This window comes from Cryptotermes secundus, unplaced genomic scaffold (genome assembly GCF_002891405.2).
Source record: "Cryptotermes secundus unplaced genomic scaffold, Csec_1.0 scaffold185, whole genome shotgun sequence".
Lineage (NCBI taxonomy): Eukaryota > Metazoa > Arthropoda > Insecta > Blattodea > Kalotermitidae > Cryptotermes > Cryptotermes secundus.
Window position 1 is genome coordinate 170,316 of NW_019723299.1, and position 25,468 is coordinate 195,783.

A 25,468-nucleotide genomic window follows, 5' to 3' on the forward strand; every position below is an offset into this window, starting at 1 on the left:
ATATGGACATTGAACGTAATTTAGAAAGTGTGTATTGGGCAAGTAACAGGAAACAGATGAAGATAACTGATTACTGTACTCGTATCTAGGTACAGTAAGGTACAACAATTGATGTAATCTACTGTAATTTGGTGAGTGGGCCTACCTTTAATATACAGTATTAGTGCAGCGTGTATTGTCAGTGAAAAGCGCTGTAATACGTCTTTGATATTACACATTTGGGCAGTTCCACATTAATGTTACGTTAGTCTGTACTTAACCACGTCTTTCACTAAAAAAAATGCAACATTTTAACTCGTTTTTGGTAGATTTTTACGTGACTAACATAAGGCTACTGTGGAAGTGCCCATTTCGGTTACAACGACATTCATTTATAACGACACTATTTTTAGGTCCCTTTGATGACATTATAACCAAGTTCTACTGTACAATTAAATTGTTACACTTAAGACGGTGTTTGTCTCATAAATATTAGACAATCCGACATTGACTTCCTAACTGATAATTCGCCACTGAAAACCAATCCTTGAATGTGTCACGCTTCCTTGAGGGCTCTGGAAGCATTCATCTGCAAGCACCGATGAATATTTCCTCATCAGTTCTCGAAACAAAGCTGGGCTATATTTGGCTGACCAGGTCGTAAACAGTCATATCTAAATGTAAATAGTATCAAAACCAGTACTGTGATAAACGATTTCATTGTTCAGAGCTAAGAAATGAACCACTGACATGAACTTACATGGGTTTGTTTTGGTTTCAAACCGAGCACTCCCAAAGAGAGGATGTGTCCTGCTGCATATACTTATAACATTCAGCCGTTAAAGGTTAAAGAAGTAAAGTGGAGTAAATTATTAGGGTTCAGAAATGTGTGATTTTGTGTCTGTGTGTGTATGTGTATGCTTTGTAATGTGGATTGCTTGTTTAATGGTGAGAATTATGTGGCTGGGTGATTAGGGGTGTTATGCCCCTAAGGCCATAATGGAGAGTTGGAACCCCAGGGCCCCAAAAATATGTATAGAAAGAATAGTCTTACCATACAGGTGGTTGGTATGATGGAAAGGAATGCTGAAACCACATATTGAAATGCATGGTAGCTGTAGAGATTGTAATCAGGTCATTAGGAAATTGCTGATGAGCAGAAGTCAGCTATTAAATATCCTAGGCGGGAAGAACAGGGTAGCCATTTGATAGAAAAATGTTGGCAGGTGTCAGGGGCCCCTATGCCAGATATCACCTTGACATTATTAGTGAGAAGTCACACGGCAAAGTAGCACCAAACCTTCAACCACACCATGGATTTAGTGAAGCACCTAGTTTTCACCATCATTCACACTATGTAATCAGAAAGCTAGAGAGTACTAGTAGGGACCGATCTGGGATGAGTAGGATCAGTATGGTGAGATTAACCATGTCTGGGGGCACGTGGTAGCATAGTTGGTTGAGGCATTATGCTACAAGCTTGAAGGTTGTGGATTCGAGTCCCGATGGGGTGTATTTTTTCAATTGACATAATCCTTCCAGCTGCACTATGGCCCTGGAGTTGACTCAGCCTCTAACAGAAATGAGTACCAGGAATATTCCTTGGGCTAAAGGGTGGTGGACGCATAAGGCTGACAACTTTACCACCATCTGTGAGCTGATTTTCTAGATAATGCGGGACCCTCAATGTCTCACAACCCTATGGGCCTCCATGGCCTGTTACATGGATAGCTTTAACTTTCTGACCATATTTGTAAATAATGTAAATATACACCCCTCTTGTGTTTCGGGTTAATTCTGGTATCCCCCTCCCTGAAAAGACCGTATGTTGGCTGCCGTTTGGTGGCAGAAGCCAGTCCAGTTAGGCTGAATTAAGTGTAGACCCCTCCTAATACCCAGATCTTGAATCATGTAACTTGAAAGGTCACCCTGTTCATACTGACCCTTTTGAGAATCTAATCAGCTAACGGGGTAAATAGAGCAGCTGTGGTTAATGGTAGCTAACAAGCTCAGGGAGCAGACTGCTCAGCTATATAGTTTGGAGGTAGCTCAGGTACACTGCACCTGAGGTGTCTCCATTCTCCTACCTCACCACCTCTGTCAGCACTTTCTTCATTGAAGTGCAGTCGTATAACAGGGGGTGCTAATGGATGGCTTTTTACTTGTATTCACCTTGCTTTTATGGACACTTTTTGAAGTAGTGTATGTATATATATATATATTTATTTATTTGCAGTGTGTGGAGATATGTAGTTGTATTTGTAGTTATTTGTGAATAAATCTTGCATATTGTAGGTGCAGGATAGTCTATATTGTGTGTAGTTGTTAATTTTCATGTAGCATTGATGATATCTCCTAGATCTGTAACAGTATCCAAATTATGTTGTAGAAGTAGCTGTTTCTGACACAGACATTTGTGCTGTGATGATGAATGGTTACTAAACACTTAGTGTACTGGCAGTCTGCAAAGTAGGCTTTTCTGTTATGGTGTGTGTAAGGTTCAGTTGGCAGTTTTGTATTTTAGCATCCCGTTACATTGATATCAATTATTCATCACTGTACTCGTATATTTCCATCTCAATGCAACACAAGATAGTTACAGTCACTTTAGTCTATATCCACTGCACATTTTGGTTGTATATGGCTATCATCAAGTGTCCTCATTATGCCAAACTGTTCACTGCACTGCTGGTCTCAATGTTAAAATTAAAATTAAAATTAAAATAGGTCACCCTATTAGATTTAGTAAAAATTATGTTGCTTCTCCATGTGGGATCTATTAGCATAATCTTTGGCAGTGTGGATGTGTTTCATGTAGTTCGTTGATGTTGGTGTGTGTTGGTTTCTTTTATATATGTCTCCTTGGTTGTAGGCCCATTACCCCACATGTATAGTGTGTTGTTGCAGCCAGAATTTGGCTGCATGCACATCTTATCAGAAGAAAGTAGGCCATTAGTTTTTTCCAGAATGTCTTTATATTTGATTTTATACACTTTATTAACACTTGTTGTGTAGATGGCTACCTTGTACCTTGCTGTATGGCTATAATACGTGGTGCAATCCAAAAGTTCCCAAAATATATTAATAAAAACTATTACATCTTACCTAGATCTTATTCTGCACCATCACCTTCAAAGTAGTCCCCTTGGGAGCGCATACACTGATCCCAGCGTTTCTGACATTTTTCAAATGCATCCTGGAAGTCTTTCTTTGTTAGGATGTTTAGTACCATCTGCGTTTCCGCTTGAATTTCCTCAACTGTATCAAATCTTCGCCCCTTCAACTTGATTTTCATCTTGGGGAAGAGAAAGAAGTCGCATGGAGCTAAGTCTGGCAAGTACGGTGGGTGGGGAACAACTGCCATCTTGTTTTTAGCCAAAAATTCCTGCACAATGTAAGCCGTATGCGGTCGTGCGTTGTCATGGTGGAGTACCCAGTCGTTCGTGCGCCACTTCTCTGGACGTTTTCTCCTCATGTCCTCCCTCAAACGCCTTAGAACATCGCGATAGAACTCTTTATTGACTGTCTGACCAGGAGGGACGAACTCCTTATGAACAATCCCGTCAATATCAAAAAAACAGATCAACATGGACTTAATGTTGCTCTTGACTTGTCGAGCTTTTTTTGGCCGAGGTGAAGAAGGGCTCTTCCATTGTGACGATTGCTGCTTGCTTTCAGGGTCGTAGCCATAAACCCAACTTTCGTCACCAGTGACAACCTTCGAAAGAAAGTTTGGATCCTCTTGAAGCTGTTGCTGAAGTTCCCTGCAGACTTCCAAGCGATGCTGCTTCTGTTCATTTTGCAGCAGTCGTGGCACAAACTTCGCCGCAATCCTCCTCATGTTCAGTTCCTCTGACAAAATTCGTTGACATGTACCATAACTTAGTCCCAAGGTGTTACAGAGGTCTTGGATGGTCAGTCTATGATCTTGCAGAATCAGATCCCTAACTTTCGCGACATTTTCTGGTGTTTTGCCCATTGACGGCCGTCCCGAACGATCGTCATCATCAGTCAATGTTCGGCCATTTTTAAAACGCTTATACCAGTTGTAAGTTTGTGTCTGGCCTAAACTGTTTTCATCAAAAGCTTGCTTCAACATTTGGTGCGTTTCTGCAGCGGTTTTCCCAAGTTTCAAACAAAACTTTATACACACACGCTGCTCTCTCAGGTCAGCCATCGCAAAACCGCAAACTCACGGAAACACAACAATGGAAATATGTTCACCAACAATAAACCCAACCACTCAACTCAACGCCGCTTGCCACACTGATTCAAGAAGGATGTGTGAGGAGACACCTAGCAGTATTTCGATGTACTCATAACCATTCGTGCGCAAAATTCAAATTTCGGAAACTTTTGGATTGCCCCACGTATTTTGCAGTAGCATCACTACATTTTGTTTATGCTTTCGGACCCTATTTCAGGGCAATGCTATACAAGGAAAGGAAAGTTTTTTCAGGTTTGTAAAGGATGCATTACATTATCTGTCACAGATGTTCTCACAGGTTGGTAGTGATGTGTCCATTATTTGTCCCCAGTAGCAATCCTGTTAAGAATATCTTCTCCTTCATCTGCCTACCATAAGAGATATTGCAAGGGCAGGCCCATTCGGTTAACTTTTTCTCAGTCCTTCAGTTCTCTAGGCACACTTTCCAAAATGTCACATGATCTTGCATTATGCTGTATGTTAAACCATAGGAACACCTTAATGCAGTTGCCATGCTGTCTTTCGTTATCCTCCTGTCAGCTCAAATCAACTCTTCCACCCATTGCACAGTTGCTTCTGCCTCAGTCTCAACAGGGCGACCTGGTTGGCCATCATCTGTGACTTTCCAGTGCCCTTGATAATTTCTTGACCCAGTTGTGTACTGCTTTACATGACAAGCACTTGCTTCTTTACGCCCTCATACTCATTTCTGTGAGAGGCTAAATTGACCCTAGAACCATAGTGCAGCTGGAAGGATTAGGTCAATTGAAAAATCCAATGACCTTCTGGCTTGTAGCTTAGTGCCTCAACCAAGTACACTACCATGTGCCCTGTATGAGCATTTTTAGCATTTGTAAGTCTTGTTTTTCCATTTTGTTATGATTTTCAAAATATTTGTGTTTGTCTAAATTTCTGAATAATACAGCAACTTTTTAAATAAGTAATTACATAGAAGTCATGTAGATTACTGCCCTTGTAGTCAGTGTCATTAGAACCTCAGATCTCAGAAAGAAGTTCATGTATTTTAAATTTTGAAAAGAACACTTTCTTGCACACGATTGAACACATAAAGAACATCACAAACACCATTTTATAATTGACCCGCTCTTGAAAGTGCTTCTTTTCTACATATGCATGTACATGGTCTTTTCTCAGTGCTAACAAAGATTTTCTTTTTTACCCTTTTTTCTTAGTAAGAAGAAGGTGCCAGTACTCTGATGTCATGAAGGCAGTGAAATATGTTTTATAATTTTTGGCACAAAAAATAAACTCAATTTGGGAATAAAAATGTATCCTTGTTTCAGTCTCCATTATGTTTTCATTCATAGCAGCAGCTTTTCCTGTAGGGCCTGCTAGACTAATTCCTGGCCATAACTAAATTTTTAAGATAATCTCTTAATCTTTACATGTTATCCAAATAACCTTAGGGACATATAATCCAGTAAACCCCATCACCTAAATATGGCTCTGGCAGATGTTTTCATGAAGTTAGTATTCAGTAACAATAAAATTAACAATTTAATAATATATAATTTAATTTCAAACATGAACATTATTCAAAAAGGACTACAGTTTTAAAATACTTCAAGATCACATCACCTTCAGTTAATATTTCCTTAAAAACGAAGCTTCTATACTTCATGTATGCTTTCATGACTTAGTGCTTGGACAGAAGTGCAACTGTTTTAAGATGTAGGCTATAACAAATTACATAAAAAAATTCTCTGTTATATTTTGATCTACACAATCCTAACACATCAATGCCAGTGCACCTCTAAACATGCTTACTCTCTCATAAATTTAAACAGTGATGAACTATCTTAGACTGCCTCTGTGGTCTAGTGATGAGAGTTCCTGGCTACAGATCTTGAGGTCCTAGGTTCGATTCCCAGTGCTACCATATTTTCTGAGAAGTAGTGGGTCTGGAATGAGGTCCACTCAGCCTCATGAGGATAATTGGGGAGCTATTTCAAGGAAATAGCGGCTCCGGTCTAGAAAACCGAGATTAACGGCCATGGGGATCCGTTGTGATGACCATGTGATACTCTCTCTATCTGCAAAAGTTGGTACTAACTTCGCCGACGAGCGGCAGTCGCTCGGTCGGTATAGTTCACTTGTGGACTACAGGCCATGGATTTTTTTAATGAACTATCTTATATCTAGAGTAGATTGCTTTTATGTACTCTGTTCTGTTTATCTGTCTGTGAACATTTGAAATATGGCTGCCCATATAATAACTTCTAAACTTATTTTCATTCAGGGCTTTGAAATGTTATTTATCATCTAGTCACTGATCACACATGTAACTCCTATGGAGGTGATTTTAAAAAGTATGCTAAATATGTTTCAAGTGAATCTGTGTGCATGTATGTGTGTGCATGCATAAACTTTCATTCATGAGTGTTTCACAGTGTAAATATATATAACCACAGTACTCAAACAATGACTCCCCATAAAGAATGTAGCTGCTGTATAATGGAAAATATGTCATATAGAGATGGTATTACTATCTTCATATCATGACATTATTACTTTATTGAAGAAAAATGAAACATAACTTTTACAGAGTCAGTTTATATAGTATTATTTAGCTGTCAGAACATTAGAATTTGTATTTACCAGGTCTCAGCCATGGTGTGTAGTGATGACAAGCTGTTGGTCCTCTCTGCCACCCATCATATTCTTTGCCTCTCCACAACTGGGAGTAAACTGAATGTTGCCCTCTGGCTTCTACCTCAGAAATGGATTCATTTACTCTTGTCAGGTGGGCTGAGGGTGGGAAATCAAGAGGACCATACCTAGAGGTGTTAGAACGAAAATATTTTCTTGCATAATACATATAATTTTTGCCATGTGTATAAAAAGATTATACAGATGTTTCCAGTCATGACTGAGAACAACAGTTTGTCTAAAGGGCTGAAGTAAAATGTATAGGTGAGAATAGGTGAGAATGTGTATAAAAAGATTATACAGATGTTTCCAGTCATGACTGAGAACAACAGTTTGTCTAAAGGGCTGAAGTAAAATGTATAGGTGAGAATAGGAACTTTGCCATAAGATGCATTCATAAGGTAGGAGTAAAAACAGTTATTTTATGAAACCAAAGAAAGTGTAAAATATTTCAGTGGCCCCTAAGCATGAACTTTACTTGTTACCATTAATTGTCAATTTTTATAAACTGATCCCAAGCAGGATAGCTTACTGAGTGGAATTAGCTACACATTAGATGACAGGGCTTCAGTTAGCAGTAAAACAGGATTTTTCTTTTTGCCACAACCCAGTCACACATCCCATGGATATTAGGGGCTCTACCCACGGGGACTAACCAGCCAGAGTGTCTAGGGTTGAGGTTAAGAATGCGTGCAATTTTACCTCTACTCTGATGATATGCCTTCATGACATGGTGCTTAGGTACTGGGACAACTTCATTGTTATGTATGAATTAAATGCACCTGGAGAAACTGAGATTTATTATGTACTTATTTTATAACATAAAAATTATTGAAAATGTAAAAAATGTTTTAAGTCTGTATCATGCGATTTGATTTCTATATATGCATAATTAAGCTACATCTGTAAAATATATTTTGTATTGAAATAAATGTAATTCTCTTGTAAATAGTGTAACTGTAGATTTAGAGAAAGTTAAATTTATGACATTAAAATGTACTTACAATCAAATAATTACATATTGCTTAATTAAAAAAAATGTTATTTGATTGAGCATAAATTTGGAGAAATCTTCGAAGCATAGAGGAGCAATGTAGACCTATTTTTAAACTTTCTTACAAGAAATTAATTACAGTGTATGTTTTAAGGACATGCAAACAATATATTTTCAATAAATAATTTATTACATTTTATCTGTTGTAATCTATTGTTCTTTATTTTACCTGGAAAATGAGGCTTGTGATACCATGTCCATGTGTTTGAGTGTATGTGTGCATATTCATGTCTCTCCCATTTACAGGATTGTACCAGACCTTGTGAAACTTACTGAACATTGTAATGTAGCAGTTAGCAGGTTTGCTTCACATTCCTGAGATTCCAGTTTCGATTCTCAGTCTGGAGGCTGGCTATACATACTGAACATTCCCATGGTTTTCCACAGCCTCCCTAGATGGAATACTACCTTAGAAACAGGCTTGGGCCATTTGCTCCCATGTCTTTTCTCATTTGTCATTCATAATTATCTACCATTTGACATTATACAACCTGTGTGTTTGAGACAGTAGAATGAGGACCAAACCTAAGTGATCCCTATCTTAATGGAACTTAGAATATGGAATTTTCCAACCAGAGCTGATGCTTTAGCAGGGGTGTTTTCAATGAATCTTATGAGTATGGGCGCAACTTTTTGACTGATGTTACAATGTGGTCCTGTCTTACTCAAATGCACTAAAGAAACTGCTGAAAGTGATGTCCAACCACATCAAAACAGAGAAATTTTGGGACACTTGATGCAGCTGACCTGAAATATTGCATATTACACCCCTAATTTTATTCTGAACTACCTCTGGAGTATGAAAGTTGTTGCTGTACACTTTTTGTTACAAGTTTCTCCACGCAGAAAAACTACACACTAAAATGTGACAAACATGGCAGACATAATCACCATCCAGTTATCCTTTCACTAAATATTTCATGAAGGGCCTCCTTAGAATGTTGTGGTGTGTGGGCTGTTGTGTTATCCTGCTGGAAATACTTATTTTGCTCCTTGTTTTCAATGGGCATTTGAATGGTTCCAAAATACTCTTCATGTAATGCTCTGATTTCACTGTTGTAAGAAACCATAGGCCCAGTTATTCTCTGACCACTAACTACACACCACATGCCCACATTTCGGTCACAAAGTTCTCAGTGTCCCAATGATGGGTGCTCTAGTCGTTCACAAAACCACCAAGATGAAATCAAGCTTTGTTGCTTGTGAAAAGAAGTGCTGGATTGACAGTCCCATTATTGGCAAATGAAACATCAAAAAAATTTTGGACCACTGACACTTTGTAAGTGTAAAACGTAAGGTCTTCAAGACCTCTTAGCGTCCTATTGCACTGATTCATATTCATAATGTGTATGTATTAACAGTCTTCAAGTGCATACAATCCCATTTACCACTTCTACACTACATGTTTCGGCAGTATGCTGCCATCTTCAGGTGTATCGATCGATCCATCAACTATTTCACTGCTTGCCTTTATATGTCCATTTACAAATAATGTTAAATTTGTATACGTCCTTATATAATAATAAAGTTTATGTATTTAAAACTTGTTAAAACCTCTTATCTCATACGTCATATTTTAAATTCATGTGTATTATCCAGTTCATCCAACGATACAACGCGTGCAGGCACAAAAGTAGAACACATAAGACATAATATACACACAACATTAGAAACATAAGAACAACAACCCCCATGTGGATGATGAATAACACACATTAATTTAAAATATGACATATGAGATAATAGTTTTAACAAATTTTAAATACATAAACTTTATTATTATATAAGGACGTATGCAAATTTAATATTATTTGTAAATGGACATCCGCCGATGATAGGTGAGGGTGATTGTGGAGCAATTGGTTGAATGAAGATTGGCAGGGGAAACCGAGGTACTTGGAGAAAACCTGCCCTAGCGCCATTTTGTCCACCACAACTCCCACTTGACCAGACCCAGGATCGAACCCGGGCCGCCATGATGGGAAGCCAGCGACTAACCGCTTGAGCTATTCATTCATTCATTCATTCATTTATTTTTCGTTCCATGGATCCACAATACAAGTGAGATATAGGACATGTCCATACAGTGATGGGGCCATCCGTCCTTACTATAAGAAACATCTCTCAGTGAGATAACAGTGTGGGTAAAAACTGAGCCTTTATTATGATAATGTGACTCATAGTCAAAATGATGCCTGCACTCATGTTAAAGTTCTGTACAGTGCTGCCTGGCCAGTGCCTCAGTTCTGGCGGGGAAAAGCTGCAAAGAGGGTCTGGTTAAAGTGCAGATCTCCTAGGCTTCATTCTCACTGTATTATGAAAGGGTGGCTGTATTTTAATTTTAATTATGTAAAATTGTAGATTCATTTTTCTAAGTAGTCATAAGCTCTACATTTATGAAATTTGGCATGCACATAGTCGAGGGCTCTTTTGTATCTCCTAATTTTTTTCTATACTAAGTTACTTATGAACTTACAGACAACAGATTCAGAGAACCCTTAAGTACATGTGTGCTAAATTTAAAATGTAATGTGTATGGTTGCTTAGAAAATGCTTCTAACTTTCATAAAATTAACACTGTGAAGACAGGGTTTTCAGCCTTCCCTTAAATAAACTAAGAAACAAATAATTCATGACATTCAGTATGAGCATCATGCCACTGAAGACTATCTACTAAGTTTGCTAATATTAATACCAAGATATCTGTCTTACTGATGCTGTCAAGGACTAAATAAGGTGGTATGTGTGAATACCCTTCTTTGAAGTACATCTTAACCTAATAGAATTATGGGGGATCTTCAAAAAGTTTCTGCACTTTTATAGTTCTGAAGGAAATGGAAAGAGCAGGAAGGGGGGGGGGGGGTACTGTAGNCAGGAGTGGGGGGGGGGGATACTGTAGGGTGTCATGTGCATAGTCAGCAAGGCAAGCCTGTTGACGTGGCAGTTAGTGTGAGAGTTGCTACAAAGCGGTGAACATGGCAGTGAAACTTGAGAATTGCACCAAGGAGGAGCAATGATCTGTGATAAGTTTTTGTAGGCAGAAGGTGTACCACATGGACAAATTCGTCAGTGCAAGTACGTTCAGTATGGGGACAGTGCTCTCTCTCATAGAGTTGTATATGAGTGGATTGAAATGTTACAAAACGTTGACTCACAGGAGATTGTTGTTGCTAATGGCCATTTAATTCTCTTCACTGAAGTGCAGCCACTCCTCCAGTACATGGATCTGGTGTATGATACTGCTGGTACTTGTGCCCCCCACAGTTTGGTATTGTTCTACGCTGTGTTTGTAGTCCCATATTTTCAGCACATCATCCTCAAACTTTTCACTAGAAGGCGTGAGATTAACTGTTACACAAAGTTATGTTTACAAGATAAACTGTATTTTTTTATCTCTAATTGTAAAGTACATGTTTCAGTTGTAAATGATCATTATCAGGTGATACAAAAAAGTTAAAAATATCTATACATATAAGAATGTGCAGAAAATAGTGGATTGGGTTGGATCTGACTTAATTTTACATGATATATGTATCAAACTGGCAATACCTGCCCCAATAAAAACATCCATTGTTGTCCTAAATTATCAGATATTTACGAATTTTCTGTAGTTTTGATTATATTATATAACTCAGGCACTTCACACACCTGTGCTGTACCCACTATCTGCAACCTTTGTATACCTATCATAGTCATATTCCAACTGTGCTTATATACATATTCTCACATCCAAATACATACACTGCACTATATCAGGATGTCAATGCTTGCTGTCATACATACATTCTGCTTTATCAGTCATGTCTTCAAAATAAAATGTTACAGCATATTAGCATGTCTGTCCTTACCTCAGAGACACAAACTGTATTATATTAACCAACCCCAGCTATTCACAAGACAGGAAAACACCAAGAAGACTATTACAAATATTTGAAATTAATTTTTATTTTTCGCATCCTCTTGTGTCATAAATTTGAAGTACTGGGGCCACTGACACAGTAACAAGTAAATTCTAATAAAAGCTATTAAAATAATAAAAAATATCAATTGTTTACCCAGTTCTATTGTCTCATTCAACCACTACATGTTTCAGTTGCCAGTGCCATCATCATGTGGTTTTTATGTATTGTGACATGTTGACCCCTACCTCCCCAGCTGCACGTAGCGGTAACGTAACGCTCGCGTAATAGGCGAGTAATCACCCCGCATCCTGGCAGCTATGCGCGGTGACGTCACGAGCAGAGCCGAAGAGAGCCGAGCGGAGCCGAAGATAGCCGAGCCCCCGCAACCTGGTAACTACGCAAGGCAGGTCAACAGCGGTGACGCAACAGGATGACGTGGCACTCATTACGCAACAAGCAAGCACTGCAGCTATATAAGTGAGCTGCACAGTGGCTGCGAGTCAGTTATAAAGTAACAGTCGCTGAGTTGAAACATAGCAGCCTGCGAGTGTGCGATACTTAAGAAGTCAGCGAGCGGAAGACTTTTCATGTGCTTTCCAGACATAGTGAGTGCTGTAGTACAGTTATACTCGGAGTGTGTAATTCAGGGAGACTTGTATAGTTCCCGCGTTATTAGTACGTGAAGACAAGTGAAGATTGTGTTAAGAGATTTTGTTGTAGGGTTTGTACAGTGTGGAAACCCGTAATATTGTGATAATTAATTGTAGCCGTTATTTGAAGATTGTTAAATAAACCAATTAACCATCTCTACGGCGTCTTCAGTAACGAAACACGTTACAGTATTTTATTTCCTTATTTGCAAACCACCTGATGATGGTCCATGTGACCGAAAAATGTAGTGGTTCAATGAGGCAGTAAAATTGATTAAACCACTGATTTTTGTATTGATTTTAATCGATTTTGTTAAAATTTTACGTACTTGTGCTAATGGTCCTAGTACCTCAGATTCAAAATTAACTTACAACATAAAGTTGTGACCTACTTTAGATTCACTGAGAGAGACTGTATGCAGAGAATGGACTTATACACATAGCACAGGAGTATGAATTGCCTATGTGAAATTAAATCAGTTTTGACTGAATTCAGTGTATGCTCCACATTTTTATTGTTTTTGTGTTTTAATAAATTTGCACTTAACAGTAGAGATTCACTTAGTGAGGGGTGAAGTTCAACTGGGTCTACTCAGCATGGTAGCCTGCCCCGGGTGATTATGATGATGGAGAATTTGGTGGAATGAAGATTGGCAAGGGAAACCTAAGTACTTGGAGAAAACCTGCCCCAGCGCCACTTTGTCCACCACAAATCCCACTTGACCAGGCCCAGGATCAAACCCGGGCCGCCACGGTGGGAAGCCAGTGACTAACCGCTTGAGCTATGGCTCGGCCGTAACAGTAGGGATACTCTTAACTGGTTTGTGTGTGTCACCTGATTATGACTATTTGCAGTCGAAACGTGGTATACAGTTACAGATAAAAAGCAATAAGGTTTTTGTGTGTTTTTAATATTGCTTTCAATATTAAGATTATATAGAATCAGAAATTTTTAACAAAAGTGTGTATGGTGGTTAATCTTACATGATGAAAGATAAACACAAACAGGATGCAATCTTACAAAGAAATTACTAGAAACATATAATAAAAGTGCCATATAAACCCACTATCGATATTATATAGTCTAAACTACTAAAAACCATAAATAAATAACCCATTGTTGACCATCATCATGTCTTGAGACATGGTCCTGTTCATACAGCCATCCCATGTCTTCAAAGTGTTTTGTAGTTTCCTTTGAGATTGTGCTAATGTTTGATCCTGTCATCAGCAAATGGCAGCCTTGTGTTATATCTTTTTTTGACCAAAGGATGAATATTATTTATCAGTATACCCAAATACGGTTTAAAAATAAGGTACACTGCAACAGCAGGGACTTTTCTGCCCTTTGAGTGTTGCTGCAAGGGAGGCAGGGTGCCATATAAAAAAATTTTCAGTGATATGTATCAACTTTATCAGCTTCAGTCATGAAACGTGGAATGTTGCAACTGAAACATCCTAGGTTCAGTTCTTCACTGGGAAGGTGGTGATCCAAATTGAGGTTTTCCATGCTATTCTTCAGTCTCCAGTTAAATATTTGAGATTTTTTCTTATAATTCTTAGTGGGTACTGTGGCCACTATTGGCCTATTGTACTAGCCCCACATGACAGACTAGTTGCCCCATGGAGTTATTACCTGACTGACTTCAACTGTTCCAAAGATAAACTTGGCATATCTACACGTTGTTTCTCTGATAATATTACAACTTCGCCAGCTAAGTGATGAGCTTCCCGAAATGCAACCTGGAATCAAAGTTACATAATTTTACAAGATTCCTGGAACTTTCAGGATGACACATGTTTGAATAAAACTGAGCTTCCCCATACTAATACACAGTTCACTCAATTACGGTATTAAAATTTAATACCATTTGTTCATACTGTTACTGGCACTACAACTGATTAGTTCATTGAGGTGTAAACCCCTTGCAATGCACTGGAGTAAAAATTCTAACTCTTAAGTAAATGAGCCCTTTGTTTAACATCACCAATACCAAAGCTGGCCATTGGACATGATTCTGAGCCAGTTCCACCCATTTCCTACATTTGCAAATTGTTTCTCTTTGGTCCATCCTAACGGTGCCAAATCCCAGAAGACTGCTTTCTTCATAGTCACCGCCGTGAAAGCCTCAAATCTTACATGATATCATCTTGTTTTCCATGTGGTCAGTTTTCAAAATGTATCTCCACCAAAATTCGTGTACTCTTTGTCTCGCACATTCTAACTGTACTCGTATATCTAGTCGAGCCTTCTAGATTTCATTACCTTAACAGTAGGTGACTTGCATTAATCACAGACTTATTCATTATGTAGTATCCAACACTGCCCACATACTTCACCCTTTTGAAAGCCATATATTTTCCTTAGCATTTTGTTTTCAAACACTTACAGTTGTGTTCTTCCTTCAAATCATGAGACTCATTTTCATTGTACAAAACAACTAGCAGAAGTTCTGTTCTAAATATCTGGATCTTAAATAATTAAACATAGTAAAATTAATTATCCTTCTCCCCATATGCTAAAAGGAAACGTACCAAGAGCATTTCAGTCACAAGGTCTGATAGCATTGGTATACAGTGACCTCAAATGGCATGGCGAGGGCTTAATATTGGTTAATCCTATGATTGCTCTGCAAGTCTGCAACATACTTATCCATGTATGCTGAGCTTTTAGGAAATGTATTTATACTTATGGGTTGTCGTGGGGGGGGGCATATTCTGCTCCCCCCCTGGATTCTGGAAAAAGAAATAAAAAATATAACAAAGAAGGAAATATGCCAGAAATTTAAATTATTTTAAAAATGATTCTGTTCTGAATATAAAATGTGATCCATAAATACGTTCTTCAGCAATTAAAACATAAGTTTCTTAGAAAATTTTCTGGCTCCCCCCCACCAGGCAGTATCCAAGCGGTACCCATGTATAATATACATGTAATGTAATCATAAACACATATTGCAAAGCACCTTCAACAGGTGCCTCAAGAGTGTACTTTGCTGTCAAGTTAGCAATAGCCCAAATAAATGCTGGTCAGAACAGGCATTTCCACACATTTCCAAACATTTCCAAGCAGGTTGGTGTAATGGTAGCACTCCATGTTCATAATCTTAAGATATTTCTTTTGAAATTTAGCAAGGCTATCCTTGCTGAAGTTTTTCATGGTTTTCAGTGGTTTCCCGAGGTAAACACTAGGACAGTGCCTTGAAATAGGCCACATCTTCCTCCTTCCTAACCTGTACCTACTAGTCTGTCAGACTATGTGACATCACATTGCAGAAGATAGCACTCGTCATTGTTATATGTGTAAGACTGAGAATATGAAATCTCATTGTACCTATGTATATTTCATAACCATCTTCCATTTTACAAATATTAGTAATAATTACATGTATTAGAACGATTATAATGATTAACACTATTATGGATCCATATTAGGATATTTCAATAATGTGAGACTGCCTGAGGGTGGTCCAAAATATGGACCGAATCATGTAACAAATATTAAATTAAACCAATGTAAAACAATTTGATTGCTTTATTTTGAAATATCTGTTGTGTTGACAGCCAGAATATCATAAATCATGACACACAACAGGATGAAAACAATAAGAATATTCCATCTCACTTGATGCTGTGTAACACATGATGCAGTGTTCTTAAGCATATATCTATCAAAAAATGGCATAATATATGCCATCTGTCACAGAAATGTTCAGAACATACAGACTGGGATATCCTGGTCATATTAACTGAAAGATTAACAGAAACATATTTTATTAAGAAGAGTTATTGTAGCTAAAAAGTAAAGTTTTTCCTGTGCTTAACTAATTAAGCACTATGCCATGAAGACATGGGGAGTGGATGTATAAATCCACATTTTCTTGACCTCACCACTAGTGTGAGGTGAGTGGTCAGCTTCACCAGAGCTGGTCTGGACAACACGGAGAAATAAAAGAAATTTGACCTTACCAAGATGTGAAGGCCAAACCCTCGGTCATCCAGCGCATAACCAGTTGCTTATTTTAACTAATTATTATTAAATAATTAATAAGCATATCATTTGAAATCTCAGCTTGCCAAAAGGTTTGTTTGGTTTCCAATTAAGTACAATGTATAGAAATGTATGGGCAGAGTTTCTGACATACAGTGCAATTGTTTTTAGCCCCTTCATTGCATGTTACCTTATCAGCATTTTCCTGAACTAATGCAATTATAAGATAAAAATATGAAAAAAATATATTTTCATAGCCCAGTGAATGAAGTAGAATGCTGCAGTGAAAGACAATTATTTCTTAATATGTACTGAAATGTACAGTGTACAGTAATGGATGCTGGTTCAGCTTCAGTTGAATATCACGTCAGTAGGGTTAAATGACTAAACAAGTAATCTATGTCTTAAGAATTAATCTGTTAATCATAACACCTTTAATGCTAATTGAATTGACAACAAGATCTCAGAGCCTTAAGTTACAATAGATTTGTTCTTTGGATTTAAAACTCACCCCTTTTCTTACTAAGTAGTAGGCCAGGTCTGTGGCCAACATATTGGGTGTGAGAGCCGCAGTGCAAGATTCTTCATTCACCTGTAATAAGAAATGCTAGAATTTAAGGACCCTTAAGAACATTTGCTGAATGTGCTGGCATAGCAATAACGTTCTAGACTCATCTTTGGGAGGTGCTGAGTATTGCTTGAAATCACCATTCATCATCCATCCATTTAATGCTATATGGTCTAGCTACTGCAAGCGTCCTTAAATAACCCAAATGAATAAATATTTCAGAAATTTTAAAATGAATATCTTATACTGTAATAGCCTGGCATAGGTCTCTTTTAATTAATTCTATACAAAGTTAAAGAACAGATTTTCTAGTTTGATTTCAATACAGGTGATCCTGTCCACAGATGCTGATGTGTCTCTAAACCCACACATACTTATTGTAAACATCTTTTTTTTTTAATTTGTATATATTATATAGATATAAGTAGAGAAGACTGGTTATAGAGCAGGCCAGGTTGGATAGTTTACTCTGATATTCCGTGGGTCTCTTTCTGAATGACTGTGGGCTAGAAGCCTAGGAAGCTATGGAAGCTACAAATGCCAGGTGGTGAAGACTTGTATGAAAAGCTGCCAACGAATTCTTTGACAACACAAATTAACACGCAACAAGTTAATCATTATGACTAGATAAGTAACCAAATTCTGTAACGAAAAGAGAATCCATTTGAGAAGTATTCAAGATACTGTTGTGCAGACCTATTGCAAAGGAGGGAGGCAGGTCACCTACCAGCATATGTACATATTTCCACAGACTTCTCCAGACCACTGCCAATCTCTTGGCTCTTCTAGCAATGAGAAGTGCACAGTCCACTTGCAAAGGCACAAGCCCATTCTAGGAAGAGTGCATATGAGAAACAGTGGCCACTAGTCTGATGAGAGTCAGTCTGTGTGTGGAATCAGCATGCGGCATTCATGGGTGATGGAACAGTGTAATGAAAAGCAAGCAGTGAGCCCTGTGCTCAAAGTGATGTCAGGACCGTAACAAACTTAAAATAACTGCTCCAGAACAAAATATATCTTGCAATATTGTATATAAAACTTGTCCTGCTTGGGAATTTTTTTATATATATTATTATTTACAAGGAGGTATGATGCAAGTATAAATAATGTAACAACAACTGCAGTGAAAGAATACTACCAACAGAAATGGGTATAATGTGTAATGTAAGAGAACACACAGATTGTGACAACAAATGAACTGATATAGAAATATGTCATAAACTACAAATTATGTAATTATCCTGTTTTATTTGTCTCTTTTTTATTGATTGTCTCTTTTATATGCATTTTAATTTGACGCACTTGATTAATGGAATGAGTAATGAATGAATGTCTTAATGGAAATTTTATTTTATTTTAGTCCATTATAAATCTTGATAAATTTCTTGATCATTGTTTAATGTGTATTATAAGTATTATAAGTTTACCTCATTTAATTGCAATATTACTGTATTATTGTATAGCTACTATGTATTCTAACTTGACTTGTTCCATATCCTATGGTGTCTCACCTGTACTGGATTTACGGAATGTAAATAAATTCAATTCAATTCAATTCAGTGAATCTTGTGAATTTCATATGAGCAAGAGATTTGAACCACAAACAGTTCATATTCCTGCTGCACAATAAGAATGCTAATCAAACTGATATACAATATGACTCCAACATGTGATGGCTGACCTTAGGTAAATTCCTCAAGAAAATGTGAGACTTAAGAGAAGGAAATACCATTAATCTGGAACATGAAAGGATTTAAACTTCCCACAATTGAAAGATAAAACTGAAAAATTTCTTGACATTCCTGGTTGATGTTTTGGAACTTTTATACAACTTACATATTACTGGTTCTCCAGGGAAATGGCCTCATTATCCATTCTATATGCAGTGGTACAACAAAACTGCTAAACTGCTTTTGTTACCCAAACCAGTTAAGTAAAATAAATTTACTAATTTCTCTGCTCTACAAAGAATATGTTTTGAGTTCTGTTGCATACATTCACATTCTTAACAAACTACATGAAGAATTTTATAGATGATCTAAAAATTTCAAGAAAGTATAAATAGTACAGCAACTGTTGACCTCATCTAAACTTCAACTGGCACTGACTGACCTGCAAAGTAACAAAGGAAGGATGAGCTGGATGGGACATGTAGCAGGCATATGAGATCTTGGTATAAATGGAAGAATAATAAAAACATGAAACAGAACCACAGATATAGGAAACATCCCTGAAGGTGAAATGGGGATTTCATGAGAGTACAGTATCTTAATATCTAAGAAATATATAAACTTAGAGAAGAAACAGAATTGTTGTGATAAACACAGACATGGCAAAACCAAAAAAATGAATGATATCATAAGGGTTGGGGTACTGTGGTTCTTCAACATGCAAAGGAAGATTGAACAAGGGAATATGAAGAAAGGAAAACTTGAGAGTCCTCCTTGCATCCCCCATCATTACATGAAACAACCTATTTTGACAGAATTGTACTGTGGCCTACTCAAACAAAATGGTTTGAAAACCCTACTGTAGAACATAATTAATATCGGAAGGAAAGGGAAGAATTATGAACTTAAATATTTTCTTTGGTTTACAACTGTCCCATTTCAGATGGAAGTGCTATCATATATATATTCTCACCATGAGTGTTTTAACTGTTCCCATTGCTACTTGAAGGATGCTCTCAAGGCTGTCATAAGTGTCAAACATGGCTTGCTTGTCCTCCTGCAGATCCTTATTGTATGTGGATGGTAATCCCTTTAATACCATCATAAATCCACAATTCTGAAAGAAATCATATAGGACTTACAAGATGGACATAAGAACACAATCTTCTTAGGCTCTTTGCATGCAGTGAGTAAAGCAGAATTTTGTGTATGTCTGTATTCATCCCATTCTGTATGGGGAACAAAAAAAAAACATACAACACTTTTGTAGAGAAACCTATAAGGCAAAAACCATTTTGTAGGAAAAATATTCATATGCATTTTTGAGAAAATGTTTATGAAAGTTTGAATGGGCTTGATTGTTTCAGAATAGGATCTGTGGCATGTTTTTGTGAATGTGGTGATGAATGTAGGTTGGAGAAAACTGCACAATGGGGAGCTTCATAACTTGTACTTTTCTCCAAGTATAATTAGAATGTTCAAGTCAAAGAGGATGCAGTGGGCAGGGCATGTAGCATGAATGGGATAGAAGGAAATGCATATAGGATATTGGTGGGTAAGCCAGAAGGAAAGAGACCACTGGAAAGACCAAGACATAGGTGGGTGAACAATATTAAAATGGATCTTAGAGAGACAGGATGGGATGGTATGGATTGGATTGATCTGGCTCAGGATAGGGACCAGTGGAGGGCTCTTGTGAACATGGTAATGAACCTTTTCTTCCATGAAATGCTGGGAAATTCTTGAGTAGCTGCGCAATTGCCGGCTTCTGAAGAAGTGCTGAGCTCTGTGAGCGAATCAGTGAGTGGTGATGAATGTTCTGGTTCCATGAAATCATAATTCTTCTTATCTGCTGAATAATTGCCAGATTATTAAGGAAAACTTGAAAGGCATGATAAGAAAATTGTGTTCAAACAGAATGTTGCACCATAAACAAAGCACATAGTGCAACCTTAATGTACCTAAATTCTATAGTACTCCTAAGAATGATGTTCTAATGGGTACATATAGTATCCAAAAATGGTTGAAATACATGAACTACAGGTCTGTCATTTAACTTTTATTTACCTTTTACACAATACAACATTAAGATTTAAAGAATAAATGCAGTTTTCAGCTTTATTCTCTTTTCAAGCAGTTAAGATGGGTATATGAAAATAAAAATTATTCTGCATTCTCGACATCTTTGACGCTACTGGAACCAAGAAGTTAAAGATTTGTTACATTTACATAACCTCTTTCACTTATAACCAACAAAATATTAAGGGGCTATACTTTACAGGCAAAAGTAGTTGTCTTTAACCTTCACCATTGCTCCTCAACTGGTATGGCAGCTGATATATCCTGGTAAAACCATTCAAAGAGTTTGGATTTCCAAAGCTTAATTCTCTGCGTTGCACACTTGTTTCTATTTCACTTCTCCTCCATCATATATTATCATATTTTACCTTTGTTCTTCAAAACTTTGTACATTGTTGAAGTCAGTTCATATTGTTGTCCTTTTTCACCCTTTGATGAGCTGCTTACTTTATGCATAAACATTATTTAATGAAGAATGCCGTCTTCTGGGATGGCACAGTGTAGATCTTGTGTGAACTCACGTTTCAGAGGAATGTATCGCCTCCATCTTCAGGGGAGAAAAATTCGCGAGTGAGGAACCAGCATGGGAAGGTGGTTGCAGATTGCAGCAGCCTGCTTATGCTGGTTCCTCAGTCGCGAATTTTTCTACCCTGAAAATGGTGATACATTGCTCCGAAATATGAGTTCACACAAGATCTACATGGTGTCACATCCCAGAAGACAGCATTCTTCATAGTTACTGCTGTGAAAACCTCAAATCTTATATATTGTTTAACGTTTCACATTGAAATATCGACAGTTCTGTTTCATTGACTTAAGTAGTTCTGAACACTTTTTATCTTAAACAGCATGGAGCATGACCATGGACACATTTTATGACTTATGTTCAATAGTCAAGTGACACAGTAATAAATGAAGGAAGATACCAGACTGAAAGCAAGTTCAGAAAATGTCATATGAACATGTCTTATTATCTAAAATTTGTAAGGGATTCATTCTTCATGTGGTCAAATCTACTAAAAGCTTCATCTCCTATTGCAGTAATATAACATTTTGAGGAATTGGCCCATCTTTCAATTTGCACATTAAAATGACTGTGCAAGCATGCTAAGCACTTCTATCTCAAGGCTGAGTAAATTTCCCATTTAGACATACTGTACCGAAATTTTGGAATGCATACTATCTATACAAGGGAGGGGGCCTGATGGCCAGTACTTTCACAAACCATCTACTATAAATACCTTGTGAAACAAAAGTGTAATAGAGTAAGTGCAAAAGGTCATGGCTAATTTGGGGTAGCTCATAATGATAAAAGTTGTCAGAAAAAGGCCCTAGTTTTACGTGACACTTGACCTTATATATGTCTTATCTTCATTGATTTTTATGTTCCAGTGCCCAAACCACGTCTCAATAGCAATGAGATCTCGCTTCAGCTTTTACCGGTTCTCACGGTCTCTTCGCTTGCAGATTTCTTATATTTTTTCTTCTACCCTGAAGATGGAGGCGATACGTTCCTCCGAAACGTCGGTTAACACCACATATACACGGTGCCAAATCCCAGAAGACTGCTTTCTTCATAGTCACCGCCGTGAAAGCCTCAAATCTTACAACTAAACAATGGCCCGTAAACAGCAAAAGGGGACAGTGTTTTCTCTGTGGTCAACGATGAGGTGTTACAAGCAGAATTGTTAGTAAGAAATTAGTTCAGTCAGGCAGTGGAATTAGTCGAGTTAAGTTAGTTGATTGATGAGTAAATGAGTTATTCAGAGAACTACTGATGTTCAGTCATAGTGAGTTGTTTCTGTGAGAAGTTGCTAGCTGAGGCCAGGGATAGTTCAGGAACCCAGAGGAAGGGGAACAACTGCCATTGGAAGTTGCTACTGAGCAACAGCTAGGGAAGATGTGACTGTGGACACTAGGGGTTTTGTGTGTGTGTGTGTGTGTGTATGTGTGCGTGTTACACACCTGTAAGGTGCTGACATGAGTTGTGTATCAAGGAGTCCAATAAATCCAATCTTCAATCCAAAACCCTTCTATAGCCACATTCATATGACAGTATGTATGTGTCCAAGCACATGCATGCATGTGTGTATGTGTGTGTGTGTGTGTATGGTAATATATTTATATATGTGCAGGTCCAAATCAAGTGACTACAGCCTAACTCACATAGAATTGACATGTTAAATTTCTATAACAGTTGAACAGTTCATTACTACATGTTTTAGACTCACATTCCCATAAATCCTTCCGGTCTTTCCTCGAATGAGCTCCAAACTATCAGGATTCTTCTTCTGTGGCATAAGGCTGCTACCGGTACAGTGAGATTCAGACAGACTGACAAAACCAAATTCTCTACTGCTGTAGAGAATTAAGTCTTCAGCCAGTCGACTTAAATGAACAGCAGTTAGAGAAGCCCAGAACAAGAATTCAGCTGTGAATGAAAATACAATAAAACATTTATTTCAGACAGAAACGGAGCCAAGTCATATAGCAGTGATGGTTCAAAGAATACCTCTGTCTGTCATAAAAATATTCTTGGTGGGTAAGCATTAGGACATGTGATAAAAATTATTTTATTATGTGATATCTTCACCATTACACTTTCACTAATTATGAATATTATACTAATAAGCCATCCAGTGTAACATTGGATGGCTTATTATTCCAATTATGATCAAAAGCCTGCTTTTGAGTCTAATCATACTTTTGTTGTTTTATGAAGACTTGTAACATTTTAATGTGTTAGTGAGCAGAGATTGTGTTTGGATTGGTAATTTGATTTATTGAACAGTTTTGACTCATAACTACAAATGTTTATAACACCCTCATTAATTTACACACTCTACAGATCGCTACAGCACACACTAATTCTTCCAGGCTGCTACGTCTTCACAAATCATTGCTTGGTAGTAGCTTCCAACAATTGTGATTCCTCTAATTCTGTGCTCAGAGCTAACCACCAACTGTGAGTGTCAACTTATGACCCTCAACTGACTATTGACTCATGACTCCTGACAGGGGTGTACTAGGATGCTAATTGCTAAAATGCATTAATTGCCTCTTCCTCAATTCTGAAATTGAAATAACCAGCATCCATACCTATGAAATCTCTATTCCCAACAGCATTCATACTGTTGTATGTAAATCTCGTAAAACCAAGCTCCTTGGCAAGAAGACTGCGATTAATGGAGAATGGAATCCCTGCCAGTGCTCCGCTGCCAAGAGGCATTATATTCATACGTTCCTGCACTTGTAAAAGGCGATCACAATCTTCCTTGAGATACCAGGCATAACTGATAGCAATACAAATAAAGTAGTTGTGTAAGTTTTAAGGAAATGGATGAATCAAATTGATTTGGAATAAAAATAAAAAAATATAAATTTAAATAATTTACTATATACAAAAGATAAGGCGATTATATACAGCATTGAAAATGAGCTAAACAAATCAATAATTAGACTTCATAAAAATTGAAAGAAATATAATTTATTCATATAAAAAATGAGAACTGAAGTTATTTCATCCAAGGTAGATATCCAAATACAGATCTACATTGAAGACAAGATTTTAGCTTTATAGCTATCTGGGGTGTGATATGTGCCATCAATATGATTAGGATATTAACAATAAAACACAATACATAAATTTCAGGTAATCTGTGGCAAAGCATTTATGTTAACTCTACTGGCTTGGCTAACACTTAGAAAAATAAAATAAAAAAGTTACTTTCATTGTCTTTACTTTACTTTACCTTAATAGCCAATGGCTCCACTGCACTGGCTGGGCTCGTTGGAGATGTGTGTATCCTGGTATCAGAATGCCAACCTCTGTCTTTGCTCTCTCAACCAAAATCTGGACAGGGGAACTTGCAACAGTGCTCAGTGATATCAAGCAGTGCTGTGAAAATTGTGGCCCTTTGGCTATTGTCTATGTGCTGCTTTATGCAGCTTGCAGGGTGGTATAAGTATGCAATATTTTCATCTCAGCACGGTATTGTCAAGCAAACTTTCTTTTATTCACTTTAAATTAATCCACTGCAGTTATTATCTGCTAACATACACAAATCTAAAAATGACTTGCAACACAACTTTTTACATTCAAACTTTATTATTCAACAGCTATATGAAGGCTGTCAGACAATGTACCATGGATTTCATCAATTCACTAACCATATTTCTATTCTGAAGTCAAATTTATGAAGATGCAATTTACAACAGTGGAAATATAAAATAAGATGAATTCCATGATATCATCACATGTATGAGTGACTCTCAATTAGGTTTTGTATTGAATACTGGATTTACTGACACCTTCAACACACAACTCATGACTACATTTAATTATAGTACCATTGCTAATTTTCACACTTTACAATTCACTAGAGAACATGCTAATGCTTTTCCAGACACTGTCCATTTATGTCTTTACCATCGTGCACATATCCCGCAACTGAAGTAACTCCTAGGCTGGTGGCCATCTCACATCATACTTGTAGTCTTCTCTTCACAGACTGACTTTCAACTGACTAGCTTCCAGGCTCCTGGCCATTTCATGCCAACCTCCTGGTCTTCCCTTCACAGCTCAACTTTCAACTAAGCACTCTTGCAACTAACTAGATGCCCCAAACCATCCTGGTTATAACATCTTGGCATGGACCACATAGAAAACACCATTCCTCTGTTGCTGAACCATTAGAC

General features: G+C 37.4%; 1 protein-coding gene and 1 long non-coding RNA gene across 4 annotated transcripts in view; one reads left to right on the forward strand and one right to left on the reverse strand.

Moving 5' to 3' along the window:
- Positions 1–6,388: 6,388 nt before the first annotated feature.
- Positions 6,389–25,468, reverse strand: part of LOC111861675 (argininosuccinate lyase) — a 25,153-nt gene continuing 6,073 nt past the window's right edge. For 2 of the 3 annotated variants that reach the window (XM_023846441.2, XM_023846439.2), the window contains exons 6-13: positions 24,523–24,668; positions 23,870–24,063; positions 23,002–23,201; positions 19,665–19,808; positions 16,965–17,045; positions 14,099–14,205; positions 11,066–11,239; positions 6,389–6,984 (exon numbers count right to left, since the gene is read on the reverse strand). In XM_023846441.2, the coding sequence (XP_023702209.1) occupies positions 11,092–11,239; positions 14,099–14,205; positions 16,965–17,045; positions 19,665–19,808; positions 23,002–23,201; positions 23,870–24,063; positions 24,523–24,668 (1,020 nt within the window). In that variant the 3' untranslated portion in view covers positions 6,389–6,984; positions 11,066–11,091. The remainder of the gene's footprint in view (positions 6,985–11,065; positions 11,240–14,098; positions 14,206–16,964; positions 17,046–19,664; positions 19,809–23,001; positions 23,202–23,869; positions 24,064–24,522; positions 24,669–25,468) is intronic. The other variant, XM_023846440.2, reaches the window with a different exon arrangement.
- On the forward strand, positions 6,980–7,973 carry LOC117282099. The gene is made up of 2 exons (XR_004512709.1): positions 6,980–7,120; positions 7,220–7,973. It is a non-coding gene; the product is annotated as an uncharacterized LOC117282099 (long non-coding RNA).